We start from the raw sequence: 15,485 nt of genomic DNA on the forward strand, positions 1-15,485 counted from the left end.
TACGAGTTCGCAACACACGAGAAGAGAGAGAACTTTCTTAGATCATCGCTCAGAAGATCGTGTGTAACGGGTCCTTTCTAACTTATTTGCGAAGTTCAGTGCTCAGAGCTCCTCGATAAGCATTCAAAGTGCGTAGGCTTCCTTAAGTATCTTTGAGATGCTCGTATGAAGACTCAACAGTCTAATGCTACGCACAAAGCAGTGGGTTGCGCGCGCACATTGCACAACAGGAAATAAAACAGCTCTCTTGTATTTCTTTCGCTGTCGTTGACTTGTATCAGATGAATGTTTCTTCTGTGCACAACGCATGATTTTTCTGCACCGTCACAAACGTCTTATTAGGACGTGTCCGTATGTTTGGTAGGCTCACAAAGTTCGTGTGGACATTTTATTCGGGCTGTAAAGCATACATTACCATCTTCTGGAATTGGTTTTCGTAATGGCCGCGTACAAGAAGGTGCACATTGGCAACGTGCGTTGTTTATTCGCATGAAAATGCAAAGAAAAGGTTCCTGTACACCACCGCGAAACGGAGACGACCTTGTCGAGTACTCGAAGGCGGCTTTTGTGCCCCAAATTTCGATCGTAACCACCGTTATCGTAACTAACTGAATCTCGACCCGAACAGTTATGACATGATTACGGTGTCGAAGGCTTGATATACTCGGTAAAGAACGCAATAGATCGTATACGTGCCGATTTTCAGTATAACAAGAATCGAAACCGATGAATATGTCCTACACACTAAACTTTTTTACACCCTTTTTGGCCGAAAAGGGTGTAAAAATCTTGTCCCTTGGCTAACACCCTTAAAAGGTGTTTTTGCAAAAGAAGGGTGTCCGGATGAAAAAGGGGTGTTTAGCTCAACGCCCTTAAAAAAGGTTGTTGAGGATGCTCAACAACAAAAAAAAAGGTCTTGAGCCTCTCACCCTTTTTTTAGGTTATGGCATGCGCAGTGGCAATGTGAATCGGCGGAGCGCGCAGCATTCAACACAAACAGTCAATACGCACAAGTTACAGTTGAAACACAAATAAATTGAGCAAGAAAACCAACGGGATGCAAGCGGTACAGGGAGTGCATACTTACATAGTACTGCATGTGCTGTTCTTGGTTTTATATCCAGCAGAGGAAAGCCCCCCGATCGTGTCGGTGGGCTTGTAGCAAAAAACAGATATTTTAGAGCTAATTTTGGAAGTATGGATTTACAATGAGAATATACAAATCAGCACGCGGGTTTGCAAAAAACTTTTTAATTATGAGGTAGATTTTTGTGTTCCGTAACTTATAGAATTTTATTAAATACCAAACAAATCTTCCCGCCACCTCAACACCCTTCAAAAAGGGTGTTCATTATTTCAACACCCTTTTTCCCAGAAGGGTGTAAAGCTACAAATTAGGGTGTTCGAAACTAAGAAAAAGGGCGTAAAAAAAGGGTGTAAGAAAAAGCTGTAAGAAAAAGGGTGTAAGAAAAGACCGCCAACTAAGAAAAAGGTGAAGAGACCTCCAACCTTGGAGGCATTTTGCACCTGTTTACACGGGTGGACTGAACATTTTCTACGAGCGGGGGGTGTTTTGTACCTCACGATGTTTAAAGCAATATGAATTTGCACAATTTATTACCAGTGAAGCTGTTTAAGCTTGAGCTAGTTTCGGTGGCGTTAGCAAAAAATACAAAGAAAAAGAACTGCGGCACCTGTAAAGGGTGCACCACCGCAGATGGAGTATTATACCAGTGAGGTCGGCTTTCGAGCTGGTTAGAGTGTGAGCACAAGGGGCGTATGCGTATGCGCAGCTCTTACTGGACCGTTTCAAAGACACTAGTTTTTTTTTTTATTCTAAAAGGCAAAAAATTGGCGCAGCTTGCATTAGTGGTGCAAGGCAGGAGAAACAGCATAGCTTGGGGCCGACCTAGCTTGTTTCCCCCTTGGATCCCCTGGCAGGGGGGGGGGGAGACACACTGGAACAGCTCTGTAAAAAACCGGTTAAACATGGCCTCACCCCTCAGCGGTCATCCTAGCTTAGCAAGAACATTGCAAAGCTTGGCAAACATAACAAAACTTAGCAACACCAGAAGAAACTAGGTCGACCACCAGCTCCGCTGTTCTTTTTTCGCAACTGAACACCTATTTCACACCGTTTCAACAAACTACAGAAAGCCAAGCGTGTTGCAGTCGGTAAACACCCTTTTCGCCACAAGACTATAGTCTTTTTAATTTTTAAGTTTGAAATTGGTGTTTGACGTGCCAAAACTAAACTTGGGGCACGAGGTGCACCGCATATGGAAACGAGGGACATTGCATGCGAGCAATTATTTTTTTTGCGCTTGAAAATTTCTTGCGAGTAGAGGAGTATATGAGGGGATGTCTTCTTCTTTACAGTGCTATTATGCATCAAAACATGGCCCTATTCAATGAACAGCTGAACACCTTTTCCCCACCCTTTCTACACCCTAAGAAAAACGAAAGGTGTTGAAGTTGATCAACACCCTTTTTTTTCACACAAAAAGGGTGTAGAGAGCTAGGAAAAGGGTGTTGAGATTCAAGAACAAGGGTGTAAAGGCCTTCCAACACCCTTTTTCCACTTATGCTACACACTTTTTGGTGTAGCATAAAGGGTGTAAAAAGGGTTGGCGAAAAGGGTGTAAAAAAGTTTAGTGTGTAGCAGCTCTTTATTGTTTTCTAACCCCTTCAGGCGTAAAGAACAAATCCTGACATACTAGGGATGACATTTGATGAATTCAAGAAAATTATTCTTACTTTCTTGTCCTGTGCTGTGGAGCCCGCCCACTAACTAGCTCGATTTCACTGTTAAAAAAGTTTTCTCCTCCTCCTCCTGCTCTTCTTCTCCTCATGAGTGCAGTTCTGCTGTAACGCATATCTGAATATTGGAAGGATATGGCTGTGGGAAATGTACCGAAATATCCCCCCAGGTGTGAAGAAGCATAGTGTTACTGTATTTTTATTATAGACGTCACTCGTTTTGCTCATTAAAGGAGTACTGACACGAAATTTCAAAGCTGAGATAACCATGTAAAACGCTTCCTTTTTATCAAGAGATATCTCCCAGCAAGTTTCAACAGCAACCGTTCAGCGAAACATATTTAAAATCCATTTTAATCTTCGCCCGCACGAGAAAGCCCAGAGCGGGCCGACGTGACATCATCTGCTACGTGCCCCAAACTGCCGACGTCGGGGCTCCCGTGACGAAGCCGACGCGCTGGCTGTGGTTGGGGCGCGCTGCTCGGGCGTGTGTTCACGTCATGGTTTTGGGACTGACGTCATGCTGCCCGGGCCTGTGGGGACGGCGAAGACCTCGGCCGGTCTGGGCGCGCGCGTGCGCTCGCTCGCGCGCGCTTCCAGAGAGGCAGCGATACGGCCAGAATGGTGACGCCATGTGATACATGCTGTCATGGCGGCCGCTCGGCGTTTTTTTGTGGAAACCGAAACTGGCACGAATAAACGACGCCGTAAATGAATGTTTACGCTGCGCTCGACCGTATAATCTGTCATTCTATGATTAGTGGGCTGGTAGGCACGCATAGCAGCGAAAAAAACGTAACATAAAAATTTCGTGTCAGTACTCATTTAAAGGAGCCATGAAGAGAAAATACAACTTCATTTAATTTGAAAGAACTAGGATTCAGTATCTCACTCAGCTGAACTAGAGCCACAAAAGATGTTTTTTTAACGGAAAAAAAGCAAGAAGTATTTAAAAACTTTCAAATTTTGCGCCACAGTGACGTGTTATGAGCAAGAATGACGTCATACGGACCAACAAGAAAATATAATTTTCAGTGCGTTAACTGCACGTTAGCATTCAAGTGATGCGGTCAAATGGAACTAGAGGCCCCATTACAGACGTCCAGTCATGTGTCGTTGCGACAGGTCAGTTAGGCGGCCGCCAATCGCACAAACAAGGTTCCGTGACGTCATAGAAAAGTTGCGGGAAATTGGCTAGGGGGTCGCCTTGGCTTCACACGTTTTCTTTAATATCTTCGTTATTTGTTCAAAGATTGCGATGATATTGGCATCATTGTTATCGGGCCTAAGCAGTCTTTCTAATAAACCCAACTTGTATTTTGTCTTCATGGCTCCTTTAAGCCTCCATACTGTCTAGAAGCCTGGTATAAAACCAGCACGCGCCTATACACACAGTAGGTTATTTGGAACTCGACCTACATTTTTTGCACCCCATAGTGCATATCGGCCTCATTTCATGCCATGACAACATAAAGTGATGTGATACAATATTCTGGAGTGTTCGGCAAGGTTGCAAAAACTGTTTTACCTTACATGCTATTACCTCGAATCGTAATTCCTTCTGCCAAAGCCGACAGCCCCGAAGGCCGGGAATTTATTTTGGTCTTCTATGTTCTCTCTTGTCGGTTATTAGACTCTCGCTTTTCCCTTTTTTCAAAGGTTGCTCGGCACAGAAGCTGGCACCTAGCTCCGACTCCTTGCACTCCACACAGGACCGGCTTCGCAGGAATGGGGCGACGCCGGCAATGTTTCTTCCGGAATGGTATCAAAAACTATACTTCAAATCACGCCGTCAGCTAGTGTATGTGATTTTAAGTCTTTTATTATGATAAGAAGTTGCTCACCCGCAAAATCTGGTGCGAACAAGCATCAAAAGTCACCGCGCGCACAGAAACAGCAGGGAGAGCGAGCCCCAGTGAAGCAGACGACAAAGGCCAGAATCCCTAAGCCGACGTCATGAAGACGCGCTTCGCAGCGCCGCCCGTGGTCGTGCTCACCGCCAATAGCAAGCAGCTCCAGAGGGGGGGGGGGGGGGGCAATTTCACTGCGCGCAGTATTCACTGACAGGCAAGGGGTCATTTAAGCGGCCAAATGGGCGTTCGAATCACACGAGAAGCACGGCGTGTTTCGTTTTCGTCTCGCCAGGGCACTTCATGCGCACTGGGAAGCGGCGTAAAATACGTTTTCTTTAGCGTTGTCCACAGTGAAAGGTGGCATATGGGACAGTATAAAAATCGTCGATCTCGAACTGGTGGCCACGTCATAGCTGTGTAGAATCTGAAAGTTACCCTGTACTGACGTGGAACTGTGACGTCGTTCATTTACTGCAGCAGGTCGATTAAATTTTGGAAAATAATTGAGAACTTACATACTTCCATGCTTGACACTTGTCGAAAAGCGCTGTAAAATGCACGCCTTTCGCTTCAGTACACTGCAGGGGCGCCAACCACGCCACGGGAGGGTATTTCACACCGTCAGCGAAAGTTGCAACTACACGCGCGCGCGTTGCGTAAGCATGTGCCGTTGACAATACTATCAAGCGTTCGAGTTCGATTGAAGCATTCAGGCTCTATAGAGAGTAGGAAAATACATTTGTAAAAATTAAGCCGTGATGTTGATAACTTGCATGCCAAAAGATAGGGAATACTAGTTTTATTAACCGAAAGGTTTTTATGTTCAAAGGTTTGTAATTACGGTGGAACCCCGTTAATACTTTGTTCACCCGACCGGGAAAAGACAACGTAACAGCCGGGAAAACGTGAGAGAGGAAAGCCACGAAAATGGTCTGGCGTCTAACTGTCGTTGTCAAATCACCCTCTATATAGAGCTCCATTGCTGCCAACTTGGTTTCTGCCCGTTCTTCTAAATGTAGCTGTCTTTTTTGCCTTTTTATGTGCACATTTAGTGTAGGCAAGGGCAATTAAGACGGGCGTCAAGTCATGTCAGTCGTCGTAAAATCACTGTACTTCTCACTCGCCGTCCCCCTACTCGTGAAGGTCGACAACAAAACCGGGCGTCGTGAAATCCCCGTGACACTCGCACGCCGTTCCGACCGTCTGTATGGGTGGTGTAGAAAGCCCAGTGCGTAGAAGGGCGTTGTAGAAAGAATGGCGCAAGTGATGGTATGGGTGGTGTAGAAAGCGCCGAGATAGCAAGGAAGGAGCAGCAGACGACGCGTCGAGACCAATCTCAACGCTACCGCAGCGCCACCGCCTGGTCGGCGACATCACCGGCCCGTGCCGCGGTACCGGAAGGCATCTCTGATTGCCAACTGACCTAATCTAAAAACGCTGCACGGCACTATTACAACAGTGCGGCGGCGCTAACATCACGCACTTCCGTCGTTCCGAAATGAAACTTCTGTTGTAAGCTTAGTGATGATCGTGATAGCACTTTCGACGGATGGCCATCTAGTGACGGCCTCTCCAACTGGCTTGCGGCTTCTTGCAGCCAGTTCAGGAAGAAAGGCTGGCCAAGACTCATCAAAAGCCGAAATGGCGGTGAACAAGCCGCTACGGAGTGTCAGGTTGCGACGCATTATACGGTAACGGGCCCACAGTTGCGACGTTACGGCGGGGTTCGCAACAAATTATATCCTATGGGAGCTATGCCGGGACCGATGGCACACAATGTAACAGCCAGGACAACGCAACAGTGAGAAAGGTAACAGTGGGGTTCTTCCGTATTCACTTTTTTAGGCAGAATTAGTGTTTTTAGGCGTTTCTAGTATTCTGGAAGCAGTGGCTACCTACACAATTGATCGTCTCGTTCTGGAAGAAAGATACAGGAAAACTGTGTTAAACTTTTCTTTGCAGAAAACGTTTTCTGTTACCTTTTGTTGGAAAAAATATCTGCTTAAGTTACGCATTGAAGAATTATATTCGGTAAGAATTCTGTGTTCTCGTAATTCGTACAATACGAAACGTTTTCCTGTGGCTGCAAAAGTCGCTAAATATTGCGCCCTGTGGTTTGTTCTCGACGTCTTTCGCACTACTTTCAAGAATAAAATGTTCGTAGATCAAAACGAACCAATAAACACCACAAGCACGAGAGCCGCCTGTTCCATTTTCCATAATTCAGAGTACCATGCAAGCGAGCCAATCCATACAAAACTCAAACTTCGAAATCCGCCCATTTCACAGCACAGTTCATCCGTACTACCCTGCAAGGGAAAGCTCGAAACGCTGTGCTGGTGATGGATCGCGGGCTCTTTTGCCACTGCTCAAGTGTAGGGACCGCAGGTGAGCAGGCTACCATTAATCACACAGAAAATAATCGCCGGTGTGGTACGTCGCTTTCTCGTACGTTAAACAGATGCTATTCTGGGCAATTGCCTACAAGCCTTACACCTTCGCTTTCACTAAAACTGGGATACCCGAGTCGGGATACGTTCTTCAACGAAAAGCAAACGTGGGTCGTGCTTACGATCGCAGCCCATGCTCTTTTAAGCAGGTAAGTGCTTATTTTGTTCGGCACAAGCAATTGTTCAACGTCCCACCACGTCAAGCCTATCGGCCCGCTTGGTGTTTCAATTTGAAATAAATGTTCTTAGGCTCGTAGTCGAGCATTCCGTTGTGGCGTTGTCTGAGCCCGCACGCGCTCGCGGCGGATCTCATCCGGAAAACCAGGGTTCCGGTCCGGGCGGTCACCCTCAAAGCATTCCATCTCGCGAAACTTGGTGCAGGTCTTGGGTGCGATAATAATAACCCAGGTAGCACAGGAGAGGTCCGGGCTGCTACAAGCGGCGATAGCGCCGCCTCCTCTTCTGTGCACCTATTGCCTGGCCTGACGGACAATTCATGGAGTGAGACGTTAGGACGTGTAGTGGCAGGCGGCGTCTGTTGGGGCGCCAATCATTCTGAGCGGGAAGGACGCGTGTGTGTCTCCGGCTCCGGAAGCCGGTTTGGTTGCCGGAAGTTCCCCGAATCGGCCAGGTCACACGTATCCAACCTACTGGATACTTTGCCGCAACGCGTAGGAAAGCGGATCGCTCGCACGCACATGTGTCTGGCGCATTACACCGATTAAGATAAGGTTACGAGGGAACGGAGCGGGCGTCGAGGCCTGTCATGGAGGGAGAGATAGGCTAGATGAGAAAGAAAAGAAAGGAGTGACTGGCCAATGCCGATATGGTCTATAAAGTTCGTCGAAGTAAAGAACGTAAAGGAAATAACGCCTTAGCATTCAATAAATCACAGGTATGGCTGCAGTTACATACAGTGTTACAAATTAAGAAAGTTTGACGTATGAAATAGCAATTTATGATGCAGTTTTTTGTTACAATAGGTGGACGAGCGTAGCTTACTTGGAATAGCGGGCTCTGTGTCCAGGTGCTCTTTATTCAAGTGCATTTGTTATATATAGCCTAATAAAGGTGCACTCTTTTATTAGCTCAATTATGTTCACTGCTAACCTGCTTTCCGATCAATCACCACTCAACCAGTAGTTGCAATGTTTTCTGAATTTTAGCCTGACACCTATTGTGTTCGGCGGCAGCGTACCCAAGCCGCCTATTGCGTTGGTGTGGAGTTAATTGCGCTGTTTACAATTACGACAGCTGAACCAACGTAAATAGCTTCGACTGTTGCCTTTGAATCATAGGTGCCCTTTTCATTTGATGCAATGGGCTAAACCAATCACGGCAGTGCCTGCCCTCGAGCCGAATGAACTGGGCGCGGTCACGCGACTTGGGTTAACGAGTGCTTTGAGAACGAAGTTTGTACAGGTACGTTGCGGAAGGCAGCTACACAACGTGGTGAACAGTTCAGTTGCTCCAGCAGAAACACTTCGGGGAATGATCTCCAAACTGCATTCGTGCTCTCAAGGACGACAGAGATAGAAAAAAGAAACAGCAGCCCCTCCATTCTTAGAAGCACGAGCAGTGAAGCCGACGTGTGTTGCCCCTCAATCTACGCATATATGTATTTAGCCCAAGGATTGCATGAAACAAAAAAGGTTTGTTTGTAATTTGCGATGGAGCATTCTTTCTACTAAATTAGCTGAACAAAACCTGTAAACAATAGAGTTTTATTCCAGGAAACGAGTATGGAAGCGAGTATCCGTTCCAGGAAACGAGTATCCGTTTCTCTCCCGTAGAAGAACATGTATAGAGAGTAGACGGGAATTTCACAATATTTATAACTTCACTGTAAGATATCTACCGCTGAAAGTAAATGAAACTCAGCTTAATGTTAGAGTCACTTGAGCGGCAAATTCTTATATAATTTTTTAGGGGGGGGGGGGGGGTAGTCTCTTTAAAACAATCTGTTCAGCCGTTTTGTGTATCCACACTTTCTCCATAGACTGCGTTGTATTGACAGCAGAAGGGAATTCTGTCGCGTTTCCGCGGTCCTTTCTTTCCCTTTCAGTTCCCGTATCCCCGTCCCCATGCGTAGGCTAGGCAACCGGACAATTCCCAGGTTATCCTCTTCGCGTTGTTGCTTGGAGAAAAGGAGCGCGAAAAACACGACACAAAAACGAATAACGACGACACACATGCGCTGAGTCGGCCCTCTTAGTTTTTTTTGTCGTGTTTTTAGCATTCCTTTTTTTCAAGCGAAATGCACCAACTAGACAAGCAACATATTTTATTACCGGACTTTCCTGTACTGTTCCTTCTTTGCTTCCTTGAGTAACGTTTATAACTGAACTGTGAGCTAGCTAATGATGAGAAGTCAATGAAGCTCAGTGTTATGATAGAGGCGTCTTAGCTGCCAATCTCTCTATATTTTTCCAAGATACCTAAAATCGAGTGATGGCTCCTTCGCGAGATACTGGCCATGAAATTTCTTTGTGTAGACGCGACGCTTAGGCCGACGGTCCTCGAGCACTGCCGGAGGGTGGCTATACACAGATCCGCTGTAAAAATGTTACCTTTATTGGGACTATGCAGCAAGTCACAGGTTTCTCGGTCGGTCTGTTGGGAAAGTACCTGTCTCAAATCTCGTTTTTTTTTTCTCAGCCTGTACTACACGTAGTCTTCATCTGTAGGCGCCGGCTTCTACGCCTCCACCTGCCTGAATGCGTTGCCCTTACGGTTTTCCCTCCCTTAGAGGACAAACAAAAACATGCTCGGTTTTTAGAACGCCTACGCACCTCACTCTCATAACCTGCAAAGCCACGTGTAGGTCATGCACACTCGCTGCACTTTCTGATCCAATGCGAAAAAAAAACGCAGCAGGCTGCGTGAGATATATTACGGGATGAAAAAGTATTCAGCGGTAAATTATTTCTTTTACGGGTGCATGCAGGACATAAAACACAAAAGTCAAACAACACAGCGTTGCCTACTCGTTCTGCTGCAATTACGACACGCTTATATACCTGCCATACCATTACCCGCCGCAGTTCCGAAGAAGCGGCCACAGCGGAATGAAGCAGGCGGATTTTTCGAAAATGTTCGAAATGTTCGGAGGATGTTCGAAAATTCTCTGTAGATTTTCAGAAGTGTCATGGCCCTATGTTGAACTCTACCCAATTTAGATATTTTGTATAAAGAACTACGGCTCTCCAGTGCGCGTACGGGTACTGACTATGAAGATTCTGCCGTGCAAAGCAGCTCGGTAAATGGGGGTCTTATTCAAGCACAGTGACTTTCAGGGGCGGTGATAATTGGGGCCATGTGACACCAGACTTTGAAAGCGGAGGGCACGCAGGAGCACAGGAGCAGCAGCAGCAGCAGAAAGAAGGAAGCAACACAAACGAGTGCTTTAACTCACAAAGGAAAAACCCAAAGCGCTTATCTGTGTTCCCGTCTTCTTTCCATCCTCTGCTGCTGTGCGCTGTCCAGAGGCGACAACAGCCATACGGAAGGAGTGGCCGTTCTAATGTAGTACCGAGATTTTGCGCCAAAGCTACACCAGGGCTATGATCTGCACCGTAGTGGAGGGCTACAGATTGATTTTGATTCCCCTGGAATCTTTAACCTGCGGAGAGAACTCCACGAACGGCCATCTTCGTTTTTCCCCTTCACCGCTGCCGGTTTCCACGTACTGCTTTTTCAAGCGGGGGCCTGTTATCAGGGGGTACCACTGGTTTCAGCAAATTACTTTGCGTTCACATCGACATCAGTCGCTCGGAAATGTGTGCATTTCCAAACCCCTGAGTGTCCCAGAAAGATTTTTTTTTCTCTAACGTGTTAGTTCTTTAGCCACACAGAGCTTACGAAATGTTCTAGCAGGCCGAACAATTTTGCCTCTGCGTCCATGTCGCTACAACTACACCTGTTGTGTAAGCGCGGTATGCCTCTGCGGCCCATCGGTAATGAAAGCTTAGAGTATACGCTTGTTCTTTCAATTAGTCAAATTTTGTCGCCACTGTTCCTTGCTGTGACCCTTGCCGCTGTGCTTGAAAATGACAAGGTTCGCGCCTATAATTACCCCCGAGCGTACTTCGCAAGTACGTTAATATTGCACGAACCTTGCTTTTTTCGTGGTGCGTTGCCAGCGCCTAGCTGAGCGTGGCAACATAATCCCGTATTAAGAAATCGGCTCCCGTTGTGCCTGCTTGCTTCGCGATGTACCCGGCAATCTAGTTTGATGGAGCGAGAATGTAACGTACTCACCTCTCGCATAGATTATTCTGGCGTTATGGAAGATGCACTCGACCTAATTGCATTGCATATTTCCAGAAAGAGCGGTGCCATAAACTAATTACCCGCAGACGAAACACCGCGGCATTCGATTAGCCAATGGTGGCCGGTCACGTCGTTCTAAAATAAGTTTACTCTAACAAGCCAAATTGAGTACCGAAACTCGCGCCACCTATATGTTCATATATGAATCAAATTTTAAGTCTTTGAACAAGTCACACATTTCGCTAAATTCGCCGTATACATCTCGAGGCATATCCAGTAACGAATTCGTTGTAAAAATTGCGCATCGGTGTCGATGGGCACGTTTGATTAGAATATTTTGTGCGGTATTTACTTTCTGTTTTCACTTTCTGTCCTGGTTCTTCGGTACAAGGCTGCTCCGCAATGTGGCGAAGTTTAAGTGCCGGCCTTGCATCCTCGCATTTTATAAAATTTCAATATTTAGCGCAATTCGAGAAGATCCCCACTGCTAAAAAATGCAGACCAGTATATTGACTACTGTGCAGCCACTATTCCCGGAACGGAGGAAAACGCCGCTATCTTAATCATTTGTGATTAATCACAGCACACTGACCACACCGGTGCCCGATTTCAGAAGCTGTTGCGAAGGCTTTTCTTTCAGACTCGCCGCAACTGAGGCTGGTTGGATTACCTGATCGGACATGAAGCGATCGTTGCTTTGAGAAGGCTGGCTGATGAGACCGCGGTAAAACCGGTCGAGGTTTCCTGGCACAAATATTTCTTCAGGGTTGAAGAACTGAGTCGCCAGTGGTATTCGCTTGTGTATAGAACCATCCTCGTTGATGAGGTCGATGTTGCCCTGAAAAGGAAAAGCGCACAGGCTTAGTGAGGCTGTTACGAGGAATGCGAATTTCGGCCGCTGTACGCGGAAGTCGATATAGGAGCTTTTCCTAGGTTCGGCTGCTACAACAAAACTAAAATTCAATTTTGTGTCAAAAGTCTGAAGTACATGGGTTTTTAATGACTTTTATGGGTTTTTTTCCAGGCGATATCACGCTAAACCTTCCCTCACATTTTTTTTCAAAGCATTGTTAGATCACATACTTACAGTTCCCGATGTATGACACATTGTTTCACATTTTTACTAATATTAAGTGCGCGGTTCTATTCGACCACCTTTTGCGCCCTAAAACACGCCTAAGAAGGAATCCACAACGTATAGACTTTTTGAATTATTGTGCATACCAAGATATAAAAAAATTAAAATTTAGGGTTTCACCCGCCGAAGCAACTTTTGGGTGCATTGTAGTGAATGACTCCGACTCCATTTTGACTACCTGGAAATCATTAACGTGCACCGAAAACTCGACACATAATTGTTTTCGTTTTTTTCCTCCTACACAAAAACCGGCCGCGGTGGACGATATCGGCCAACTGATTTATGGGCTCAGCAGCACAACCCCATAGTAACTGAGCAACTCCACGATTCATATAGTGTCGGTGAAATGTAATTATTGGTCGAATAAGCAATTCAATTCGTGGGGCGTCGTGGTTATGACTACCATGTTTACCAACAAAATTTAGCGAAAAGACTAAACATAAGCTACAAATAAACTGACGGGGCCTTTATTACACTCCACGGATCTCTCCGTGATTTCAATAATAAGCAGACCGTTAATAGGGAACTTAGCGCCAGCTAAGCGAAGTCGCAAAAGGCGCTAGTTATGTCGGCCAAAGTGGTCACTGGTACCGTGTTATACAAGTTGAGAGTGTTGTGTCTTGCACTAGTCATTGCTCAGAAATACACTCTTCATTAAAAAGAAGATCAAAATTTCTTATACAACAACGTGGAACGTGAAGCTCCGTCACTCTGCTCAATGAGCCCTGGTTTGTCGATAAAAAAAGATTAGCCTTGCAACCCCCCTTCAATCTTAGAAATGAACAAAAAATAGTTCCATTGCATACACCGTAAAGACAAAACTGCTGAAATTTCTTTCGCCGAGGAGGTCGTCGAGTGCATGAAAGGCGAATGAAAACCCGCGAACAGGAGAAGCCTGCCAGGAACCAAACGGTCCAGCAAACACACAAGCATGCAATACTGGCATTATGCGCGATCCTTCGATCCACCTTTGGCCGGTTCCCGAGCACGTGTTTGCAATGTCTGGGTAATTCTGTTTTGTTCTCTAAAGATAACTTTCGTGATCGGTATACGGCTTGAAACAGCATGGCTTACAGTTTTTCGTCTGTCGGCCGCGCCCATCTGTGCATGCTTGACTAGGGATGATTCGCCATATGTATCTAGAAAATGCGCGTAGTTTGTCCTGGATGGTGCCTGTTTAGGCCGATTGCACGAAGTGGGAGGAAGTGTTGTTCCGCCTCCTGGGCTTCGTGACCGCTCACAAAGCGTGAGATTGCGAAATCAAGAGAGCAACGCCTTTGGGCTTCCCACCTGGGAACAGCCCTAACATGGCGCTAACGGTCCTAACATGGTCCGTGGTGCAGACCAATACATTTAAGTTTTCAGCTGTACGCTAAACATGCTAGCAGGCAAGCAGGCATGCACAAAAAAATTCGCAGATGGGTTGCGTTCCGACAAGGGCAGTTCATAATGGCCGCGTGGGCAGAGGTTTATATTCATCGGAACATCGACAGACAAGTTAAGTAGTTCATTGGCCTCGTTACGGGATCTCAAAGGGACAATTATGGTAGCACCAAAGGAGACACACGCACTCAGAACGGCCGAGGCCCGATTATCTCAAGGGACGCACCTCCTACTTACAGTATTAAAATTTCGGCTATTTTCGCTCGCGCATAATACACGCAGGCTTGTTTTTTTCCCTCTCGATTTTTGGAAATATATCCTTTCAAGAAATGCCTGCCGTATGGATTACTTGCACCCCGGCTATAACGTCGTTACGGCTTTTGTCATCGTTCACGCGCGGTAGCTGCGGCGCAATGGGCTGGTTATCCTATCGTCTTCGGCGCTGCTTACTTCGCTCGCGGCCTGGGGGAGCTTTAATAGAAAGAGCCAAAAAGAAAAGGGGTTCAAAATATTAAAAGTATTCAAATAAAAACTATCAGTATCGCAAAAGCTGGCACGTCAATTCTAATCGGCAGCTTGCGAGACACCAATAAAATTCCTCACTGACGTCATAACAGCCAGTGTTCCCGCGTACTCCAAAGATGGCGCAGATTCCGAGAACAGCCTTTGCCTATCAGCACTAGCTCTGCGAAGAAGAGTGCCAGGTAGCACACGACGATCTCTTTTGGTGATAATGTCACCTCTGTCAAGTCGACCGCGTGCGCCCCGCGCTACGGCGCGGCTTCTATACATAGCACCACTTTTACAAGGAATACACAAACTTCTAGTCCTGCTACAAACATTTGAACGTCGCACAAACTTATTCATATAAAGTAATGCCTCTCTTCGTAGTCAAGACTTCCAAGAAACATCTCTCAAGTACTTCGGCATTGGCAATGCGCCGTTGAATTTTCTTTGGCGCGCTCCAGAACTCAATATCGGGAGGATACTTGGTAGTCGTCTGCTAACATTAAACGCAGTGGCGAATTCCTGGTAGGTTTTATAATCTCGCTTCAAAATACGTCCACTTCGCCGGGGCCCTGTCGGAGCGCAGGATATTTTGCGAGGGGATAAGTGTGTCCCTGTGGAGATTTCACTACATTTTAAACGAAAGGGTAGACCATGTACGCTTAAAAGCTAGCTCGGTCTGTTCGTGAATGCCTTGAGGAAATAAAATAAATGTGCCGTTGTTCATAATTATCTGTGGACTGTTATCGCCCCCTTGTGTTAATAATATAAGAACCGTCTTTTATTAGATGGAACATCCAGATGCACCATTTGACCAGCCATTAACGACGAAACAAAAGCTATGAGCTGAGGTCAAAGCTTGAAGCCGTAAGCTCATAGCGATATCATTTGCAGCCCCCTCGCATCCAACCCCTCTAATGCAATTGACAGTCATTAAAGTGTGACGTATTGAAAGCGAAGTGCGAAGGAGAAACGGGATGGTGCAGACAAGCAATCGGTCCCTTGCCCCGTGTTTTCGCGGTGTACTGGCATTATGTTCCGGAAACAACCTAAATGCCGGTCAACGCTTTTGATTTGTATTTCCAGGGTCTAGTGGTCATCCCTAGTAGTTTATGCGCCGCC

The 15,485-nt window shown here is 46.3% G+C and overlaps 1 protein-coding gene across 2 annotated transcripts in view; it reads right to left on the bottom strand.

Annotated features, from left to right (window-relative positions):
• The window catches only part of LOC144179640 (salivary peroxidase/catechol oxidase-like), a 186,366-nt gene that overhangs the window by 10,991 nt on the left and 159,890 nt on the right, over positions 1–15,485 (bottom strand). For both annotated transcript variants that reach the window (XM_077708070.1, XM_077708079.1), the window contains one exon: positions 12,006–12,173. In XM_077708070.1, the coding sequence (XP_077564196.1) occupies positions 12,006–12,173 (168 nt within the window). The remainder of the gene's footprint in view (positions 1–12,005; positions 12,174–15,485) is intronic.

The sequence above is a fragment of the Haemaphysalis longicornis genome, unplaced genomic scaffold (assembly GCF_048455015.1).
Source record: "Haemaphysalis longicornis isolate Haplotype H1 unplaced genomic scaffold, Haemaphysalis longicornis Haplotype H1 scaffold_1, whole genome shotgun sequence".
In the NCBI taxonomy this organism is placed as follows: domain Eukaryota; kingdom Metazoa; phylum Arthropoda; class Arachnida; order Ixodida; family Ixodidae; genus Haemaphysalis; species Haemaphysalis longicornis.